At 44.0% G+C, this 21,024-nt stretch overlaps 1 protein-coding gene across 3 annotated transcripts in view; it reads left to right on the top strand.

Moving 5' to 3' along the window:
• The window catches only part of PGLS (6-phosphogluconolactonase), a 45,110-nt gene extending 25,931 nt beyond the window's left edge, over positions 1-19,179 (top strand). For all 3 annotated transcript variants that reach the window (XM_073622502.1, XM_073622503.1, XM_073622504.1), the window contains exons 3-6: positions 3,255-3,362; positions 5,520-5,621; positions 6,169-6,309; positions 18,421-19,179. In XM_073622502.1, coding sequence (XP_073478603.1) covers positions 3,255-3,362; positions 5,520-5,621; positions 6,169-6,309; positions 18,421-18,558 — 489 coding nt within the window. In that variant the 3' untranslated portion in view covers positions 18,559-19,179. The remainder of the gene's footprint in view (positions 1-3,254; positions 3,363-5,519; positions 5,622-6,168; positions 6,310-18,420) is intronic.
• The last annotated feature ends 1,845 nt before the right edge of the window (positions 19,180-21,024 follow it).

The following is a 21,024-nucleotide window of genomic DNA, read 5'->3' as shown; positions in this document are numbered from 1 at the left end:
GCCACTAACGGCATATCGCCGCTAGCAGCGGCATGCTCAGTGCGCCTGCGCACCTCTGCCTGTCTTTTTGCAAATATCTCCTAAACCATGTAGGTTTAGGAGATATTTCTTGGACCTACAGGTAAGCCTTAATCTAGGCTTACCTGTAGGTCAAAGTGGTCTGTAAGGGTTTACAACCACTTTAAGTAAGCGCAGATGAATTCACTTCCTTGAATCTGGAATCCATCTGCCCTTAACTCAGGCATGCAGGCAGGAGGGTGTGCTTAGCTGAGAAACTTCCTCCTCACCTCCTGAAGATTCCTGGGATGTATGACATCATTTGGCTGGATATGGAAACCAGAAAGTAACTAAAGAAATGTAAAAATAAATAAATAAAAAAGTTAAAACAAGTAAATATAATATAATTTCCTATATTTACTGGCAGCATGAGGATTAAAAACAGTCCATTTTGATTGTGAGAGTGAAGTTCCGCTTTAAAGTGCAACTAAAAGTAGACCCTTTTTAAATTTTTTTTTTAACTTTTCATCTTAAAAGAGAAGTATGTTTGTTTGGTTTTTTTTTTTTTGTTTTGTCTTTTTTGTTTTTTTATGAATCGTAATTGCCTAGGTGCCTCGGTACCTCGGTCCGATGCTGCATCTGTCCCCCAATGCCTCTAACACTGAGAACTGAGTGATCAAACACCGCTGATTGCTCAATTCTCACAGCTCCTTGAGCAGAGAGCTTCTGACTGTCAGTCACTGCTGTCTGCTCTGCCCCTCCCCTCGGTCACTGGAGCGCTGGGCTGTGGAGGGGGCGGGAACAGCAGGCTCAGCCTCTCGGCTGCTCGCTGAGAGGCTGAGCCGGGTGCCGGTCCAGGCATGTGGGCGGATCCCGACTTTATTGTTGCAGTCTTGCTCGAGTCTGGACCGGCTCCACGACGTCAGCCAAACTTTGGCTGTACTTTAACCACTTCACGCAAAACGACGTACCCATATGTCTGTACTTTGTGCTAAATACCGGGGTTATGGCAGCAGCTAGTTGCCGTAATCCCGGTATTTTCGGGAACGACATGCGTTTCTCTTTAAGATAAAAGTGGTCTCCACGGTGGATTTGCCGCGAGATCACTTTTATCAGCGGCTAGAGAGGTGCCCACCCCCCCTCCCGCCGCGCTCCAGTCGTCTCCGACGCTTACCGGACCCGCCGGTAGCGGCAGAGACGATCGCATCCTCTCCCGTGGATGTCTGGCTGCCAACTGAGGGGAAGATGGTCAAACGTCACTTCTGCCCATATCGCTTAAAGTAGAACGTTTGTTTTTTTTTTTTTAATTTTTTTTTTTTTATTTATTTTTTTTTCTTATTGCATTTTTGTGTAAATTTGAGATCTGAGGTCTTTTTGACCCCAGATCTCATATTTAAGAGGTCCTGTCATGCTTTTTTTCTATTACAAGGGATGTTTACATTCCTTTTAATAGGAATAAAAGTGACCCAATTTTTTTTTTTTTTTGTTTTTTTTAAAGCCCCCTCCCGACGAGCATACGTGAGTAGCGCCCGCATATGAAAACGGTGTTCAAACCACACATGTGAGGTATCGCCGCGATCGTTAGAGTGAGAGCAATAATTCTAGCCCTAGGCCTCCTCTGTAACTCAAAACTGGTAACCTGTAGAAATTTTTAAACATCGCCTATGGAGATTTTTAAGGGTAAAATTTTGTCGCCATTCCACGGGCACAATTTTGAAGCACAACATGTTGGGTATCAATTTACTCAGTGTAACATTATCTTTCATAATATAAAAAAAAATGGGTTAACATTACTGTTGTCTTATTTATTTTTAATTCAAAAAAGTGTATTTTTTCCAAAAAAAAAAGTGCGCTTGTAAGACCTCTGCGCAAAAATGGTGTGGCAGAAAGTATTGCAACGACCGCCATTTTATTCTTTAGGGTGTTCAAAAAAATATATATAATGTTTGGGGGTTCTAAGTAATTTTAAGTATTTTAAGTAATCTAGGCCCATTATTCACAGCTATTTCTAAACTAATGACCGGTGGGGGCATTTAAATTCTTCACAGCGACCTCCTTCTTGCCCTTTTAAGAGTTCTTAAAAGCCTGCAGGCAGGGGCAGGCATCTGGGTCATGGGACCGCTGTGATTGGCTGTCACATGATTGGAAAGCTTGAGATTGCTAGTATGCATCGGGGGGCATTTCCGATACCCACCAACTACCATGCTGGGAGCGCGCTCTCAGTATGGTAAGCTGTTTTAACTGGGCCGCTCAGCATTAAAGACCACCCCCACCCCCCCCCACCCCCCCCGAGCGGCCACATATGTGTGCAGCTGACATCGAGGGGTTAAAGCGTTGCCTATGAAAATATAGAGCACCAAAGTTCGTTGACGTTTGGGGGCGTGCGGAAATTTTAAAACTTGGCATGTTGGGTATCTATGTACTCGGCCCAACCTTATCTTTTATAAATCACATGTGTACAAAAAAGTTTCCATAAAGGGTATTTTAAATGTTTTATGGTTTGCATACTCAAGCAGTACTACATGTATATATTGAATATGAATGTAATGTTATGTAATGTATTTTCTAATTAAATTAATCAAAATTAATAAAAAAGAAAAAAAAATGTAAAAAAATTCCTGAATGACTTAAATCCCATGTTTGGATCGCTGCTAAGTAGTATAAAAATCCGTTCTGTTCATACTCAAGAATGATATAAAACTCTTTAGCAAGCAAAATATGTATTTGTTGTATGTTAGTTGTGTACCTGGAGTTCCTTCTTGGGTAACAAATCATATACTGTAGTTTTGTGTATATGTAATTTTGGTTTCCTTTGGTGTACGCCGTGTTTTAATAAAGGGTTGCTATAACAAAGCACAGAGCAAGGCCAGCTCCATAAGGAAGCATGCAGATTGATGTATATGTAATAAGCAGATTGACGCGTGTATCCTCACATTCCGGGTTTGTAGCCACATGTTTAATTGTCATCTGTGCTTGAAGCAGATGAAAGGTTGCCAATGTCAGGCAGGGGATAGAACAAGCCGTTTCCTAGAGCACAGCCACAGCCAACCACAATCATAGAGGCTCTTGGCCATCATCTTCCTCCTCTCGTGGTTTAGTTATTGCCGGCTTGTGTTGTTGGCTTAGACCACAGCAAGAAAGGAAGAACATTGGCCATCAGGTACCAGAATTTGGAGCCGTTAGTGGTTCTCTAGTATCATTTCTTTAGGAACAACATAACCATATTCAGTTTCCTTTTTTTTTTTTTTTTGTCCCAGCGTCAGCTTGTTCCACATGGAGTACTTTCAGAGTCTCAGTTCATCACCATTGACCCGTCTCTGTCTGTGGATGAGGCAGCATCTGACTATACCAAGAAACTGAGAGAGGTGAGAATCCAGCTGTGCAATATGGGTTTGTGTCTCTGTATTCCATGTGTAGGGTTTATATTGCTGGCTGTATGTGAGGGCGCTGTGCAGTGACAGTTCTGCATATGACATGAACGTTAAAGAGGCTCTAAAGGCACAAGGCATTTTACTTTCATGCATTCTTTGCATGAAGGTAAAAAAACCTTCTGTGTGCAGCAGCCCCCCCCCTAATACTTACCTGAGCCACATCGCTATCCAGCGATGTGCACGAGAACCTCGGGTCTCTGAGGTCTCTCCCTCCTCACTCGCTGAGACAGCAGTGGGAGTCATTGGCTCCCGCTGGTGTCAATCACAGGCAGTGAGCCAGTGAGAAGAGAGAGGGGGCGGGACCGAGCCATGGCTCTGTGTCTGCATGGACACGCAGAGCAGCGGCTCAGGAGCGAGCCTACTCGGGTGCCCCCACAGCAAGCTGTTTGCTGTGGGGGCACTTGGCAGAGGGAGGGGCCAGGAACACCAGCAGAGGACCCGAGAAGAGGAGAATCTGGACTGCTCTATGCAAAACCACTGTACAGAGCAGGTAAGGGTAACATGTTTGTTATAAAGAATCCAAAAAACTTGCCTTTAATACCAGTTTAAGATTTTCTATACTTTATATAGGGTATTATGTGGAGTATAGGGGACTCTGAGTTAGAGGTATATATATTCCATATATGTGGTATCTAATGCCTTATATGATGTATGCAGTCATGTATTATAGGTCTCTATATTCCAGTATGTATGTGGAGCCTTCCTTACAGTTTTGTACACATGCATCAGGTATAACCTACAATACAGGCACCATACAGGTTATAATTATTATTTATTATACAGGATTTATATAGCGCCGACAGTTTACGCATCGCTTTACAACATTAGGGCAGACAGTACAATTACAATACAATTCAATACAGGAGGAATCAGAGGGCCCTGCTCGTTAGAGCTTACAATCTAGGAGGGAGGGTCAAGTTATACAAAAGGGTAATAGCTGTGGGGGATGAGCTAATGGAGAAAATAGTGCAGTTGTTAGATGGAGGCAGGATAGGCTTCTCTGAAGAGGATAGTTTTCAGGGATCGCCTAAAAGTGGATACATTTGGAGACAGTCTGACAGATTGGGGTAGGGAATTCCAGAGGATGGGTGAGGCTCGGGAGGAGTCCTGGAGGAGGTAATGAGGGAGCTAGAGAGCAGGAGGTCTTGGGAGGAACGAAGAGGGTGATTAGGTTGATATTTTGAGACTAGGTTAGTGATGTAGCTGGGGGCAGAGTTGTGGATGGCTTTGTAACTTATTGTTAGTATTTTGAATTTAATTCGTTGGGCGAGTGGTAGCCAATGGAGGGATTGGCAGAGAGGAGTAGCAGACACTGAGCAGTTTGTAAGGTGGATGAGTCTGGCAGCAGCATTCATGATGGACTGAAGGGGGGATAGTCTGTTTAAAGGTAAGCCAATGAGGAGGGAGTTGCAGTAGTCGAGGCGAGAGATAACCAGGGAGTGAATCAGGAGCTTTGTGGTTTCCTTGGTTAGAAAGGGACGTAGTTTAGAGATATTGCGGAGGTTGAGGCGGCAAGCTTTGGAAAGTGATTGGATGTGGGGCTGAAAGGAGAGTTCAGAATCCAGGTTAACACCTAGTACCCTGACATGTGGGGACGGGTGAATGGTTTTGCCATTGCTCTTGACAGAGAAGTCAGGGGAAGAGGCAGGTGGGGGAGGAAATATTATAAGCTCGGTTTTGGGATAGATAGGGAGATCTCTATCTATCTATCTCTATATATATATATATATATATATATATATATATATATATATATATATATATATATATATATATAATATGAGATGGAGATCTCTCTCTCTCTGTATAGATAGATATATGTATGTGTGTATATATTCTCCAGAGAGCCACTCAGTATGTGAACACCCGTTTTCTGTCTACACTAAATCAATCATACGGGTATATATGTATATATTATTACGATAGATCCAGTGTAGACAAAAATGTTTGCTCATATACTAAGTGGTACATGCTGATGCTCTTCTATAGCATTGTTGTCTTCTCAGATCTGCGGGTTTGTATGGTATGGTATGGTATGGTATTCTTCCTCAGCGTATTTTGTGTTTTCTGGATATTCTTTGTTTCTTCTAGATCTTCCCAGGCAATGACCTTCCTGCCTTTGACATGCTGATTTTAGGACTGGGCCCAGATGGTCACACAGCGTCCCTGTTTCCAGGACACCCCTTATTACAAGTAAGTTTCAACATTGTGTTGCTATAGCAAGGGCCCCGTGATGGGATTGGTTGCATTCCCCCAAAGACTGTGCATCTCCTTCTTCTCCTTGTATCCGGGTGGGTTTTTGTCTGGGTGGCAGGGTAGAGGAAAATACCAGGTAGAAATCATCTGAGAACAGACATGACTGACAAGTGCAAGCTTCAGGTGTGTACTAGGTCAGCTCACGTGACTCATTTGTATAGTCATTAGAGTGTAAGCTCATTTGCTGGGAAAGGGTTAACGAATCACCTTGTTGATTGTCTTACCTTGGCTTCAGCAGTTTGCCTCACTGCCTTACAGCAACCAAAGTCATAAGAAAGTCAGAAATCCTGGTGCATTCTTTTGGGTCAGTGCCTCAAAAATTCCGGAAAAAAACGCATCAGTCTGACAGCCAGGCAACTAGCAATTTCAAAATAGTTGGTAATTGTAGTTTTCATACTTCCTCAGTACAGGAACAAGTATTTCAGAAGTTTTCATCACTTTCTGGATGACTGGTGCACCTTTCTCATTTCTTGTCTCCCTGCAGGTAACAGATCAGATTGTAGCTCCGATCCACGACTCTCCCAAGCCTCCTCCGCAGAGAATTACTCTCACTCTCCCGGTTATCAATGCAGCCAAAACTGTGGTGTTTGTAGCCACTGGAGAGAGCAAAGCTGCTGTCCTGAAAGTAAGTTGTTTGTTGAACTATTTTACCATTTTCTCTTATGAAAGTACTTGTATGGCGCACGGCCTAGCTGCAGCTTTACAAGTACAGCAGAAAATTTAAAGAGAAGGCTGGGTTATTTTTTTTTTCAGAACCATTCTTGCCTAGATGGATGCAGCATCAGCCCGATGCTGAATCTGTCCCCCACCGGCTCTAAGGCTGAGAACCGAGTGATCAAACATGGCCGATCGCTTGGTTCTCAGGGCTCCCCGAGCAGAGAGCTGGTAACTGTCAGTCACCAGCTCTCTGCTCTGCCCGCCCGCGCTCATTGGAGTGCCGGGCTGTGGAGGGTTCAGGAGCGGCCAGCTCAGGCTCTCAGCGGGTTCCGGTCCCGGCATGTGGGCAGATCCCGACTTCATTGTTATGATCTTGCCTGAGGAGCCTGGACTGGCTCTGTGACGTCAGCCGACAGGGGGCTTCAGCCTGCTGTCTGCTGAAAATGGGTCACAGGAGTGCAGAACAAACTGCACTTTTGTGATCCATAGGAGAAGGAAACAAAGCTCATTTGGCTGTACTTCTCGTATTAAGTTCTATTGTTCAATGGTGAGTTAAGTTTCTCAAAACTTTCGTTAGCTGCCACGTTGCGTGTTATTTTCCTCTTCTTTGTAGCATGCTTGACCCTCATTTGCTGCCTTTCTCCTGGAATTTTGTCTATCATGCTCCTGTTCCTCCACACTGATAAGATCCTCCCTCTGCTCACTCTACTCAATCCTCTTGACAGCATGATTCCTATCAGCAATCGTGCAATGTAGCAGAGCCTGCTCACCGTTACACTTTTTCCTTGTTAAAGGGCTGTACCGAAAGTAATGCAAAAGTTTGGCATAACTTTTTTTTAATTATTATTATGAAAGAAAAAGTGGGGAGGAAGGAAAAAGGGGAAAGGCATGTAACCCTAAATCCCCCAAAAAGGGGGTGGGCTAACAAATCCCCTTCCTCCCGCCAACAAATAAAGGGACTTTAAATGTTCCAAAACAACGGGAAGTCAAGACAGGAAATATAAACTAACCTCAATAAAAAATAGATTTTATTATTAAATTCTTTAAAACCATAGTGGTATCTTTTAAAAGCAAATTGACAGGATAATATACTGGTTACATCAAACAGGTAGCACACAAAATACTGTGCAGATAAGCGTATCGAACTGACACGTCGCAACAAATTGCTTCTTCAGGTCCACGCTTGATGATGACCGGCTGAAATATATGAGGAATATTCAAATCCAGAATAACATATGGAATCAATGAACAATACAATATATGCAAAAAATATGCACAAAATACTATCCATTTATCCTACAGCAGGCACAAAAAATGTGTATAGATATGATGCACAGATGGAAAAAAAAAAAAATTAAATTATTAAAAAATGGAAAGAAAGGCGGGGGGGGGGGGGGGTACAGAATGGGACCCCATGGGGGAACATACACCAATTGGGGTTACATTCTTTTCCCCTTTTTTCCCTCTTTGCCCTTTTTTTTCTATACATTTTTCTCTTCCTCTATAGTAACCCTTCTTTTTCATTTAAGATAAATAATGGATTCCAAGCGGAAGCAATGTGCTGTCTCTTGAAACAGGAGGGGGTTGCAGGCTGTCAGACATCTGCAGAAACCTACAGAATGTTTACAGAGATGGCACCATTTAAATGTCTTCATCCATCTGTGTACATTGCCCCTGTCAATGGTGTCATCTCTGTAAACATTCTGTAGCCTTCTGTAGATGTCAGACAGTCTGCATCCCTCCTACCTCAAGAACTAAATGACGGCACATTGCTTCTGCTTGGAATACATTTTTTATCTGCAATGAAAAAAAGAGGCGTTACTGTGAAATCTGAACGACCTATGAAAGTTAATAAAAATGTTATGCCCACTTTTGCATTACTTTCGGTACATACAGGGCTTGACAAATTTGCTTTGAATGTAGGAGCCAGCTAAAAAAAAGTTAGGAGCCAGTTTTTTTTTTTTTGCCTACTGATTACTATCACCCCCTTCCTGCCCAGACCAATTTTCAGCTTTAAGCGCTATCACACTTTGAATGACAATTGTGCGGTCATGCTACACTGTGCCCATATGACATTTTTAGTATTTTTTTTCAGACAGATAGAGCTTTCTTCTGGTGGCATTTAATCACAACTGGGTTCTTATTTTTTGCTAAATGCATTAAAAAAGACCAAAAAAAAAAAAAAAAAAACTTTTTCTTTTATTTCTCTTATAAAATTTTGCAAATAAATAATTTTTCTTCTACACTAATGTGTGATGATGATGCTGTGCTGATAGGCACTGATGTAGCTGCACTTTCACTGATGAGACTGCTAAAGGCTGCACCGACGGGACACTGGTGAGGCTGCGCTGACGGGACACTGGTGAGGCTGCGCTGACGGGACACTGGTGAGGCTGCGCTGACGGGACACTGGTGAGGCTGCGCTGACGGGACACTGGTGAGGCTGCGCTGACGGGACACTGGTGAGGCTGCGCTGACGGGACACTGGTGAGGCTGCGCTGACGGGGCACTGGTGAGGCTGCGCTGACGGGGCACTGGTGAGGCTGCGCTGACGGGGCACTGGTGAGGCTGCGCTGACGGGGCACTGGTGAGGCTGCGCTGACGGGGCACTGGTGAGGCTGCGCTGACGGGACACTGTCACGTACCTGGTGGTAGAGCCTGATATGCAGAGGACGGCCTCTCTTACACCTCTGACTCGAGGCCCCTGGTGGAGCAGACAGGAGGCGCGGGAGTGCAGAATCGCACAAGTGCCTGGCAGGATCGCTGACAGCAGAGCTGGACTGGAACTCCTAGTGGGACTTTGGAGGAACACCGACACAGTGGAAGACTATGAACAGCGGTAAGCAGGAAGCTGGAACAGACTAGTACTGGAACACCACAGGCTGAGGAGCAGCTGCAGGTGGGATGAATGCTCCCAAAGGGCTGGAGAGAAGGCAGGTACAGGCAGGCCGGGTCATACAAAGATGGACAAGTCAGGAACTGATGCAGAGGCTGACTCAGGGTCAGGGTACAGGCCGGATCGGTAACGTGCTGGCAGCAAAGTAGCAGAAGGAGCAGGCAGGTGCAGAGTCAAAGACAAGCCGGGGTCTGATGCAGGCAGAAGGCAGGAACGTCAGGAACAAGCTGGGTCAAACAACAGGAACAGATATCAGATACTGGTTAACAGGGACACGCGGGGAACGCTGTAGAGCAGACAGCATTGAGTCTGGGTGCTGACCCAGTTTAAATAGCCTATTTTGGCGCCATGAACTGTTAAAAGGTGTGTGCACCGGCACGCGCAGGTGCACCTGCGGCATTCTCCTAACAGAAATTGAAGGTTCAGGATGTCTTCTGCGGCTACCATCTTGGTTGCTGGCATGCCCTTCCTGACAGACACTGCTGAGGCTGCACTGATGGGACACTGCTGAGGCTGCACTGATGGGACACTGCTGAGGCTGCACTGATGGGACACTGCTGAGGCTGCACTGATGGGACACTGCTGAGGCTGCACTGATGGGACACTGCTGAGGCTGCACTGATGGGACACTGCTGAGGCTGCACTGATGGGACACTGCTGAGGCTGCACTGATGGGGCACTGCTGAGGCTGCACTGATGGGGCACTGCTGAGGCTGCACTGATGGGGCACTGCTGAGGCTGCACTGATGGGGCACTGCTGAGGCTGCACTGATGGGGCACTGCTGAGGCTGCACTGATGGGGCACTGGTAAGGCTGCACTGATGGGGCACTGGTAAGGCTGCACAGATGGGGCACTGGTGAGGCTGCACTGATGGGGCACTGGTGAGGCTGCACTGATGGGGCACTGGTGAGGCTGCACTGGTATGGCTGCACTGATGGGGCACTGGTATGGCTGCACTGATGGGGCACTGGTATGGCTGCACAGATGGGGCACTGGTGAGGCTGCACTGATGGGGCACTGGTGAGGCTGCACTGATGGGGCACTGCTGAGGCTGCACTGATGGGATTTGTCGAGCCCTGGATACATATTATGTGCAAATATTACCGCGTTACTATTGTGATAATAAAACCATATGTATAAAAAAAAAAATGATTGCCAAAATATATAATGGGCTTGCTGCTAATCACGGAAATGTTTTCCTACACCTAATAGAACCAAATAACTAGAAAGTGTAGTGCTGCCCCCTTAAAAAACTGCCAGTACTCTCAAGATACAGCGCTGCTTGTTATAAATCACATAAAACTCATGTTTAAATACAGTGCATTGATTCCAACACATATCTAAATTAGTTGCAGAGTGCATTAACCACAACACAATATTACTATTCAAATGTGTACTACAAAATTAGTGCTCCATTCAAGATGCACATTTCAAAAATAGTCCTTTTTAAAATATTAAATTCACTATATAAAGTGCAACATGTAAATAGCTCTCTTAAATGGTTCTTTATTATAATAATTTCTTCCGTGCTTCAATCCACCACCGTGAATCCTTGACACTGGAAAACTCACCAAATGACCATGACCTCTCACTTAAGAGTAAGGTCTATATATACCCTTTGTCCCCTGAGGGGTTAGAAACATCCAGGACATCACTTCTTCTTTCTCACAGCGTTACCAGGAGTACCATAAAATCAGAGGGGAGATAGACTCCAATAGTGTAAAACCTTTTATTATGCCAATTCATTGCAGCTAAAAACATCTGTTAATGCGCTTACATTATATTGTGCATTCTGCTCTGCACCTGTGTATCACAGCCTTACGTTGTTGCCGGCTGGCTCCACTACACCTGAGTGCGAGCGCTGTCTGTCCCCAATACCTCACCGCTTCCGGGTCTCCCCAACAGAATGGAACAACGCTGCTTCCTGTAGCTCCACCCCAATGTACGTTTCGTCGTAATGACGTCTTCAAGAGGGGTTACCATCAGACGCTCCCATTTGAACCTCACAGAGCTGTTCCTCTCTCTACTGACGCAAAAATATATTTTTTCTTGTTCCATCAGCCTAGCTAGGTGAGTGTCCACTTTGGGGGCTTTATCGCGCAAGGAACCCTTTAAAGTATTGCACAAGGACAAGGTGGTATCGCAGACCAGGACTTCTTTTCTTCCCAAGATAGTATCTGCTTTCTACCCTAATCAGGACATTCTTCTCCCATCTCTCTGGTTCAGTTCATCTAAGAAAAATTTACTTTCATGGTTTGGATGTGGTTTAGACTGTGTAAGTTGATCCCTTAGCCACTGTTTCTTTCACAAAGACTGATTTCCTTTTTGTTATCCCAGATGGGCCAAGAAAGCTCACCCTGCTTTCTCATTCATCCTTGTCTAGGTGCTGGAATGAGAAGCCAGGTTTCCAAGGCCTGGCCATCTGTTTACATGCTCTTTAAGTTCTACCATGTGCACCTTGCAGCCTCATGTTATGCCAGCTTTGGGTGTAAGTGCCTTCAGGTGGCTCTTTGGGCTACAGGAAGTAGCCGGTTCTTATCATTTTCATTGGGCCTGTTAACGGTTGTTTGCTGTGTTGTCCACCCCCCAGTTGGATTGCTTTGTTGTCATGAAGGTTTAAGACTTCCTGTGGATGAGACTGAAACAGTTTTTTTTTACTCACCCAAAAATCCTGTTGGATGCGGTAAGGGAAGTTTATAACCCCAGTCAGATTTTTATCTCCTATCTGTGTCCCTTTGCAGATATTTCCCTTCATGTCCTGTCCCATAGCCAAACAGGAAGTGAAAGGAAATCCCTGCAAATTGAGGGACTTCCTTGGAGACCCCCAGGTCACCAGAACTAGTTTCCCCATTTTAGAAGATTTCTCCTCTATTACTTTTCAGGGGACAACCCAAAATTTGGGATTTTCTTTTACTTTCACCAAATAGAGAGGGTGAATCTCTCTAACAGGGGCACAGACAGCAATAAAAACTGACAGGGGTTCTAATCCATCTCCACTCTATCTAGAACTAAGAAAAGGTTTTGCCTTTTAGTTTCTAAAAGTAATACAATTCTAGTTAATGTATTCAAAAAGGAATAAACACAAGGGGTTTTTCAGTAGAAATTGTTAGGAGGAACGCATGTTGAATATACACTAGTTCATGAAAAGGAGGTCCTGGAACTGGAATGTTTGCAGAGGACAACTAAAATAATAAGGGGCATGGAAAAATTTTAACTGGACTAAATGTATTCTTTCTTGAGAGTAGTAATTAATGCCACCCCACACCTTTTGTTGTGCAATTTGTAAAATTTTATGACCGAAACAAAAAAAAAAGTTTCAGTCTATTTTCCTTTTGTTTAGCAAAAAACGAAAAAACCCAGTGGTGATTAAATACCACCAAAATAAAGTTCTTAAAAATATATATATAATATATATAAAAATGTTTTATTTGAGTATAGTGTTGCAGGAGTGAGTAATAATCATTAAAAGTGTGACGGCGCTGAAAATTGGCCTGGGTAGATAGCAAGGGGGTGAAAGTGTCCAGTATTGAAGTGGCTAACACACACTTTGCTTTAAGGCAGCACATGCATTATGAATGTACAGCCAAAACACCAGCATGAACCAAAAAAAAAAAACCACACCAGCAATATTTTTGCTGATTCAGCACAAAACAGTTCACAGTAGTGCGTTACCCTGCGTTGCGATGCACTGAAATGCAGGGTTGTTGCTTTAGTATGCTGAGTTGCCATCTAAAATAAGCACATACATGTTGCTGTACCTTGCTTTGCAGTAATGTGCATATTACCACAACACACAAGTGTGATTTAACCCTTAGGGGGATGTGATCACTGTAATAAATATATACATGGTCCATATAGATAATTCAGTGAAAAATTATTAATGTTATCGTCATCACAAAGATAAAGAGCACACTTCTTATGGGAACACCTAAACATGAGCCTAATATTCTACAGGACAAGAATTCCCAACTCTTTTCAAAGTCTGTCTGCTGGATCATTTTCCATACCTGTGATCATGCAGAAAAAAATCACTCATGCCCCTATACCACATCCTGTGTAGCAGAGAAACCGAGGAAAACTGGAAGCCGCACACCGGTCTAATGATAAGTGCTTTTATTAATAAAAAGCTGGATCATAGAAGAATACAAAACACTACAGCAGAAGTGTACAGGGATCACTGACGCGTTTCGCACTCATGACGAGTGCTTACTCATAGCTCCTGTGTAGTCAGCATTATCATGTACACTGCTGCTGGTAAACGGACGTTCAGAGGCAGTTGGATGCTTTTTTCAGCTGCCCCTGAACTCATCCAATGTTATCTTATCAGTACATGTAAACAGGTTCGTTTAATGTCGTTTTTAGGCAGTTGAGTTTAGAGGCCTTTTTTGAAAAGCAAAAAAATGAGTTCAGACACTGAGTTTAGAGGCATTTCAAGCGCCAAACGCTTCTAAACGCGGCTAAATGCGGTAACTTGCATTTCGTTTACAGGCGTTTTTTCGTTTTTGGCTATTTTGAAAAAAAAAAATTTTTTTCAAAACGCTTCTAAACGCAAACGCCGCATGTAAGCGCGGCAAAACTGACGTTTTAAATTTTCAGAAACATGCACTGCATCCGGAAAGTATTCACAGCGCATCACTTTTTCCACATTTTGTTACGTTACAGCTTTATTGCGAAATGGATTAAATTCATTATTTTCCTCAAAATTCTACAAACCATATCCCATAATGACAACATGAAAGAAGTATGTTTGAAATCTTTGCAAATTTATTATAAATGAAAAAAAATCACATGTACATAAGTATTCACAGCCTTTGCTCAATGCTTGGTTGAAGCACCTTTGGCGCCGATCATAGCCTCAAGTCTTTTTGAGTATAATGCTACAAGCTTGGCACACCTATTTTTGGACAGTTTCTCCCATTCTTCTTTGCAGAACCTCTCAAGCTCCATAAGGTTGGATGGAGAGCATCGGTGTACAGCCATTTTCAGATCTCTCCAGAGATGTTCAATCGGGTTCAAGTCTGGGCTCTGTTTGGGCCACTCAAAGACATTCAGAGTTGTGCTTAGGGTCGTTGTCCTGTTGGAAGATGAACCTTCGCCCCAGTTTCTGAGGTCCACAGCACTCTGGAGGAGGCTTTCATCAAGGATGTCTATGTACATTGCTGCATTAATCTTTTCCTCGATCCTGACTAGTCTCCCATTTCCTGCCTCTGAAAAACATCCCCACAGCATGATGCTGCCACCACCATGCTTCACTGTAGGCATGGCATTGGCCAGGTGATGAGCAGTGCCTGGTTTCCTCCAGACATGATGCTTGTCATTCAGCAACAAGAGTTCAATCTTTGTTTCATCAGACCAGAGAATTTTGTTTCTCATGCTCTTCGAGTCCTTCAGGTGCCTTTTGGCAAACTCCAGGTGGGCTGTCATGTGCCTTTTACTGAGGAGTGGCTTCTGTCTAGCCACTCTACCATACAGGCTGATTGGTGGAGTGCTGCAGACATGGTTGTTCTTCTGGAAGGTTCTTCTCTCTCCATCTGAGAAACGCTGAAACTATCAGAGTGACCATCAGGTTCTTGGTCACCTCCCTGACTAAGGTCCTTCTCCCCCAATCGCTCAGTTTGGCTTGGCGGCATGCTTTAGGAAGAGTTCTGGCAGTTCCAAACTTCTTCTATTTACAGATGATGGAGGCCACTGTGCTCATTGGAACCTTCAATGCTGCAGAAATGTTTCTGTACTCTTTCCCAAATCTGTTCCTTGATACAATCCTGTCACCTGAGCTCAATCTTGAGCGTCACTGCAAAGGCTGTGAATACTTATGTACATGTGATTTATTTTTTTTTAATATTTGCAAAGATTTCAATCAAACTTCTTTCATGTTGTCATTATGGGGGTACTATGTGTAGAATTTTGAGGAAAAATAATAAATGTAATCGATTTTGGAATAAGGCTGTAACATAACAAGATGTGGAAAACGTCAAGCGCTGTGAATACTTTCCAGATGCACTGTATGCGTTAAGCCCCACACACACGGGCAGAATATCGGGAGACATTTGCGGGTTAAAAAAAAACAAAAAACACAGACATTCTGCCCGTGTGTATGTCAGTCTGTTCGATGGAAGCCGGCCGTGCATGCTGGAAAACCAGCATCCGACCGACTCCCGATCAGCGCTCTCAGCCAATGGCAGAGAGCGCTGATCGGAGTGTTCTGGCGGGGGGCCTTCCCCCTGTCAGAACACAACAGCTCAGCAGGGGAGATCGCTGAACTAACCTCACATCGTTAGTATAGCAGCTCCAATTGGAGCTAACAGTTTTTTTTCCGTTCAACCCAACGGGTTGAATGAGAAAAAAAAAAACGAATAGTGTGGTCCCGGCTTTAGGGATATTGTCTTGGACTGTAATGGCGTAGGACTGGCAGAGCGATACGGGAGACACAGACATCGAAAGATCTTTGTGCAAGCTTGAGGTTCTTAGCGCTATGGGCAGTGGGAAAAGTAAGTAATGATTACTTTGTGTGCATCACTGCTTTTCAGATTTTCAAAAAATGGCAACAGAGTTGCTTAAAAAAATCTTTCATTTCAGTTTGCAACAAGCTACTGTTCAAAACTGCTTAAAAGCAGTTTTGCAAAGATCACTTCCTTGCAATGATATTTCCTGCTCATGTGATTGACTCCTTTATCAGGAGTTTTTCTATTCCAGCTGGGTATACACACATGGATTATTTTCGTTAATCCCACAGGCTGAACAAAAATAATCTAACAGAACTCCCCATCCACGCTTTACAGCACAGGTGGAGGTACAGTGCCTTGAAAAAGTATTCATACACCTTGAAATTTTGCACATTTTGTTATGTTGCAACCAAAAACGTAAAAAAACTTTTTTATTGGAATTTTGTGTGATTGACCAACACAAAGTGACACATAAGGAAGGAAAATGATAAATGGTTTTCCAAATAAAAAAAAAAAAAAAAATCTGAAAAGTGTGGCGTGCATTTGTATTCAGCCCCCTTTACTCTGATACCCCTAACTAAAATCTAGTGGAACCAATTGCCTTCAGAAGTCACCTAATTAGTAAATAGAGTCCACCTGTGTGTAGGTAAATTTCAGTATAAATACAGCTGTTCTGCGAAGCCCTTACCGGTTTGTTAGAGAAGCTTAGTGAACAAACAGCATCATGAAAGCCAAGGAACACACCAGACAGGTCAGGGAAAGGGTTGTGGAGAAGTTTAAAGCAAGGTTAGGTTTAAAAAAAATATCCCAAGCTTTGAACCTCTCACAGAGCACTGTTCAATCCATCATCCGAAAATGTACAGAGTATGGCACAATTGCACACCTACCACCTAAACTTACAGGCCGGGCAAGGAGAGCATTAATCGGAGAAGCAGCCAAGAGACCCATGGTAACACTGGAGGAGCTGCTGAGATCCACAGCTCAGGTGGGAGAATCTGTCCACAGGACAACTATTAGTCGTGCACTCCACAAATCTGGCCTTTATGGAAGAGTGGCAAGAAGAAAGCCATTGTTGAAAGAAAGCCATACCATGGTTGGTCAAATGAGACCAAAATTGAATTTTTTGGCCTAAAAGCAAAACGTTATGTGTGGCGGAGAACTAACACTGCACATCGCCCTGAACACACCATCCCCACCGTGAAGCACGGTGGTGGCAGCATCATGTTGTGGGGATGCTTTTCTTGGGGGCTGGGCAGAGGTTCACCTTCCAGCAGGACAACGACCCTAAACGTACAGCCAGAGCTACAATGGATTGGTTTAGATCAAAGCATATATATTTAAATGCACACATTTGCAAATACATGTGTAAGCTGCAGAGGCCATGTCACGATACCCCAGTGTACTACAGTTCTAACTCATACATTTTGAGAGTTTGCGGAGTTGGAACACATATATAATAATGGATAGATTAAGGGCAGGTATTCCTGGAGGGAGCCCACCCCTTCTTAAAGGTATAGGAAGGCACTGGACACCCAGCGAAGGTATCCAGTGCGTCCCCTCACCAATTCACCAATGGTACAGACAAATGGCAACCACCCCGACCTATAACTGGCCTTTGTGCGCAAACAAAACCCGTTGGTCTTAACGTGAACTGTTGGACAGGGTAATTCGGTTTGTTGCAGGCTGGCTGGTAAGTGAGCTGGGAATTTTTCTTTGTTGTTTTTTTGACATGCGTTGCCCTTCCATGTGTTCCTTGCTGCAATGGCTAAGTTATAGGTTGGGGTGGTTGTCATTTGTTTGTACTGTTGGTTATTTGGTGAGGGGATGCACTGGATACTTTTGCTGCCATTGTCCTATTGCTGGGTGTCCAGTGCGTCCCTAAATCTTTGAGGGGTGGGCTCCCTCCAGGCATACCTGCCTTTAAACTATCTATTTTTATAAATGTGCACCGACTTTGGAGACTCTCAATTATAGAGTTAGGCTTGCAGTACACTGAGGTGCCGTGACATGGCCTCTGCAGCTTACACATGCATTTGCAAATGTGTTAGACAGGATTATTTGGTTTGCTGCAGGCTGGCTGGTAAGTAAGCTGGGTATTTTTTTTTTTTTTAAATGTGTCTCCCTTCCATGTGCTCCTTGCTGCAAAGGCCAGGTTGGGGTGGTTGCCAATTGTTTGTTTTGTTTTTGTTTTACTATATCAGTGGCCGCTTGGGTGTAAACTAACAGTGAAGTCTGTTTACACCTGCCGTCCCGTAGAGCAAAGTAGGCACTGTCCATGTCCGCTCTGCATAAACTGAGCAGACACAGACCTGTCATCCACTCTGCTCCAATCAGCGGACAGATCCCCTGCTGATCTGAATGGAAGATGCCGTGTTAAAGGAGCCTTAGAGTGGTATTCTTATGTTTTTTTTTCTTTTTTTTTTCTTTTTTAAATCAACATTTTCAATTTAAACCAATGCAAGGCACTGGAATCTGAGAAATAGTGTATAGATTAGCTCCTCTCTTAGGGCATAAATGGTAGGTATCTTAACAGAAATTCTCAGTTCTGCCCAAATGTTCTGAGATAACCCTGTTAAATCTAAATGTGTTGGATTTGGAAAAAAATAAAAAATCAGATTGAAAGAAAATGAACTGCATTTTTGGCTTTAGTGTATGCTTTATAGGAATTTTTGTTCCCTATTTGACTTTACTTGCTGCCAGCCAAAGCTTTTGCAATTGACATTTGCTTGTGTCTCTTAGCGTATCCTTCAGGAAGAAGAGTCTGATCCTTTGCCGGCTGCACGGGTCTCCCCAGTGAATGGTAAGCTCCTTTGGTTCCTTGATGAGCCTGCTGCCCGGGATCTAACATGCCCCGTGGAGAAGCACTCTGTCCTGTAGCACTGCACTTAGAGCTCCATAATCCGGAGCGGGTTCAGAACCACAGTCCGGATCTCCCCACACGTCATCCCTGGTGCTGCCAGGGCCACAGGCAGAAGTAGAGAGCCGGACAGAGCAGAGATACAGGTCAAAGTCAAGCCAAGACAAGCAAAGGTCAGCCAGTGTCACACAATACAAAAACTACAAGCAGTGACTGTACTCAGCATATTGATGGACATGGGTGCAGTGACTTCCTGGACCAAAAAGTTAAAGCCACGGATGCATAGACTCAACCACCAAAGCCACAAATAACGATGGGATGAGCACCAAAAAAAGAGGACCACAGAAGTAGAGATATGTAGCCAGAGATGACGCCACAGGACCATCAACAGAACCTCAGACTTTTCCTCAACCAGAAGACCACATCATGAGCAGAACATGTAGCTTGAAGATCTGCCCTGCATCCTCACCATCCATATTCTTGACTCTGCCCACTGTACCCTTAACGATCTGTCCCCCTCTCACATCTGCCTCCTGCTAGGATCTGCTCCTTACTGCCCGAGGAGCCACAACTTCCAGAAGATTTGCACATTCAAAACAAGATCACATGGCTACACAGAAAATAAAATGCCAATTGGTTCACATTGTGTGTTTTCTTGTTGCAACTGTATAAGCTACACAAAGCGGTGTGGGTGTAGAGATGGGTTGACCCATTGCAGTCAATCCAATTTCACTTTTTGGCCTCGTTCACGTGGGCTTATTTCTTTTTATTTTTCACTTCCTAAATCCTGGCATAGGCCAGGATGACATCACCACAACTTCCCCGTCATCCGCAGACATGCTGCTAGTCTTTGCCAGTTCTCTGGAAGAGACCCCGACACATGTGCGCACACGCAGCTCACAAACTGCCTCCTGGGATGTGCGATGTAGCCATCCCAGGAGCCATTTGCAAGATGTGCATGTGCATAAACATTTCAGAGTCTCTAGGAGTTATCTTTGATGTGTGTATGCAGCAAACGCAGGGGATCTGATGCATGTGTACACATGCCATGGGCATCTCTGCCAAGTCCCATAGATGTTACAGCTTCATGGCATGTCTGTACACGTGCCAGATCTCAGTTAAGGATTGCAGCGCTGAGGAAGAGGGACCACGGGAAAGTATTTATTTTTATTTCTTTGGCAAGTGTTGGAGACCTTTATTTTTTGGGGGGCTTAAGTAAAGTGAAGTTCCTACTTTAAGCAGGCGAAAACATGATTTCAGTTTTTTTTAACCGTTTCACGCCAACCACCTCCAGGCCCTTTAAGAGTTCTAAAAGGTTGGAGGTGGAGGTGGGCCTTCAGGTCATGTAACCACTGTGATTGGTTGTTACATGATCGGAAAGCTCCTGATCTCAAGTATGCGTTTGGAGCTTACCGATCCCTACCGGCTACTGTGCAGGGAGTGCACTCTCAGCGTGGTAAGTTGTTTTAGCAGGGCCACATATATTCGGCTGCTCGACATTAAGGCCCACCTGCCGAGCAGCCGCATATACGTGCGTAAGAGGTTAAATACCTTAAATGAAATCCTGTTGATGAGGTAAATATTTTCAATATTTTTTAATGTTCTTGAATAGACTGTCAGGAAACGTATTTTTAAACAGAAAACGGGTAGGTCGCTATGGACTAGAATGGGGTATATGTATTGAAGGATGGGTGGGTACAGTTGACTTTATTTTAATACAGGTGTCATCTAAAGGATAACTCCACTTTTGTGGGAAAAAAAATAGCAAAAAATAAAAAATCTAGCATATATAATTGCGATACAAGTAATATTGTAATTGAATGTTATTAAAAAATCCCTTTCATTTTAATTCGGCAGCACTGATTTTTTTTTTTGTAAAATTCTATGCAATATGGCTACCTGAAGGCGTTCTGTACACAGGTGGTGTACAGAAGGCCCCCAGAAATGTTGTTTTCTGCTTGTGTGATTGGCTCACTGATTTTCCCAGAAGTCTGCACTAAGATACAAGTCAGATTTTTGGCATCCCCTGCAACAGCAATATCAAAGGGTATATCACATCTAAAGGGATGCAGACCCTACCAGTTTCCTCAGAGGCCTGCAGGTGTGGCAGCTGATTGATAATGATCAAAGTCCCTCCCATTTACATTTACCTGGGCACAGACAGCTATTTCTTCAGAATTCCAAAAGGTAGGAATCTGCAACAAAGTTTGCTAACCTCCTCCCGCCTGCACTATAGCCGAAAGACGTCTACAGAATGGGCCTTAATTGCTGGGAGGGTGTCCATAGATGTCCTCCCGAGCATGCGCTGTCAGTGTGTCCCTGTAGGGCGCGCGCGGCACGTTCTGTGATAACCAAGTCTATGAGACTCGGCTGATCACAGATTGGAGTAAGGGGCCGATCCCGACCCTTTACCATGTGATCAGCTGTCAGCCAATGACAGCTGATCACTTGATGTAGTGTGAGGGGAAAAAGTATTTGATCCCCTG

Source organism: Aquarana catesbeiana, linkage group LG03 (assembly GCF_042186555.1).
Source record: "Aquarana catesbeiana isolate 2022-GZ linkage group LG03, ASM4218655v1, whole genome shotgun sequence".
Classification (NCBI taxonomy): Eukaryota; Metazoa; Chordata; class Amphibia; order Anura; family Ranidae; genus Aquarana; species Aquarana catesbeiana.
Note: the sequence above shows the minus strand (reverse complement) of the source record. Positions and strands in the feature narration are given on the sequence as shown.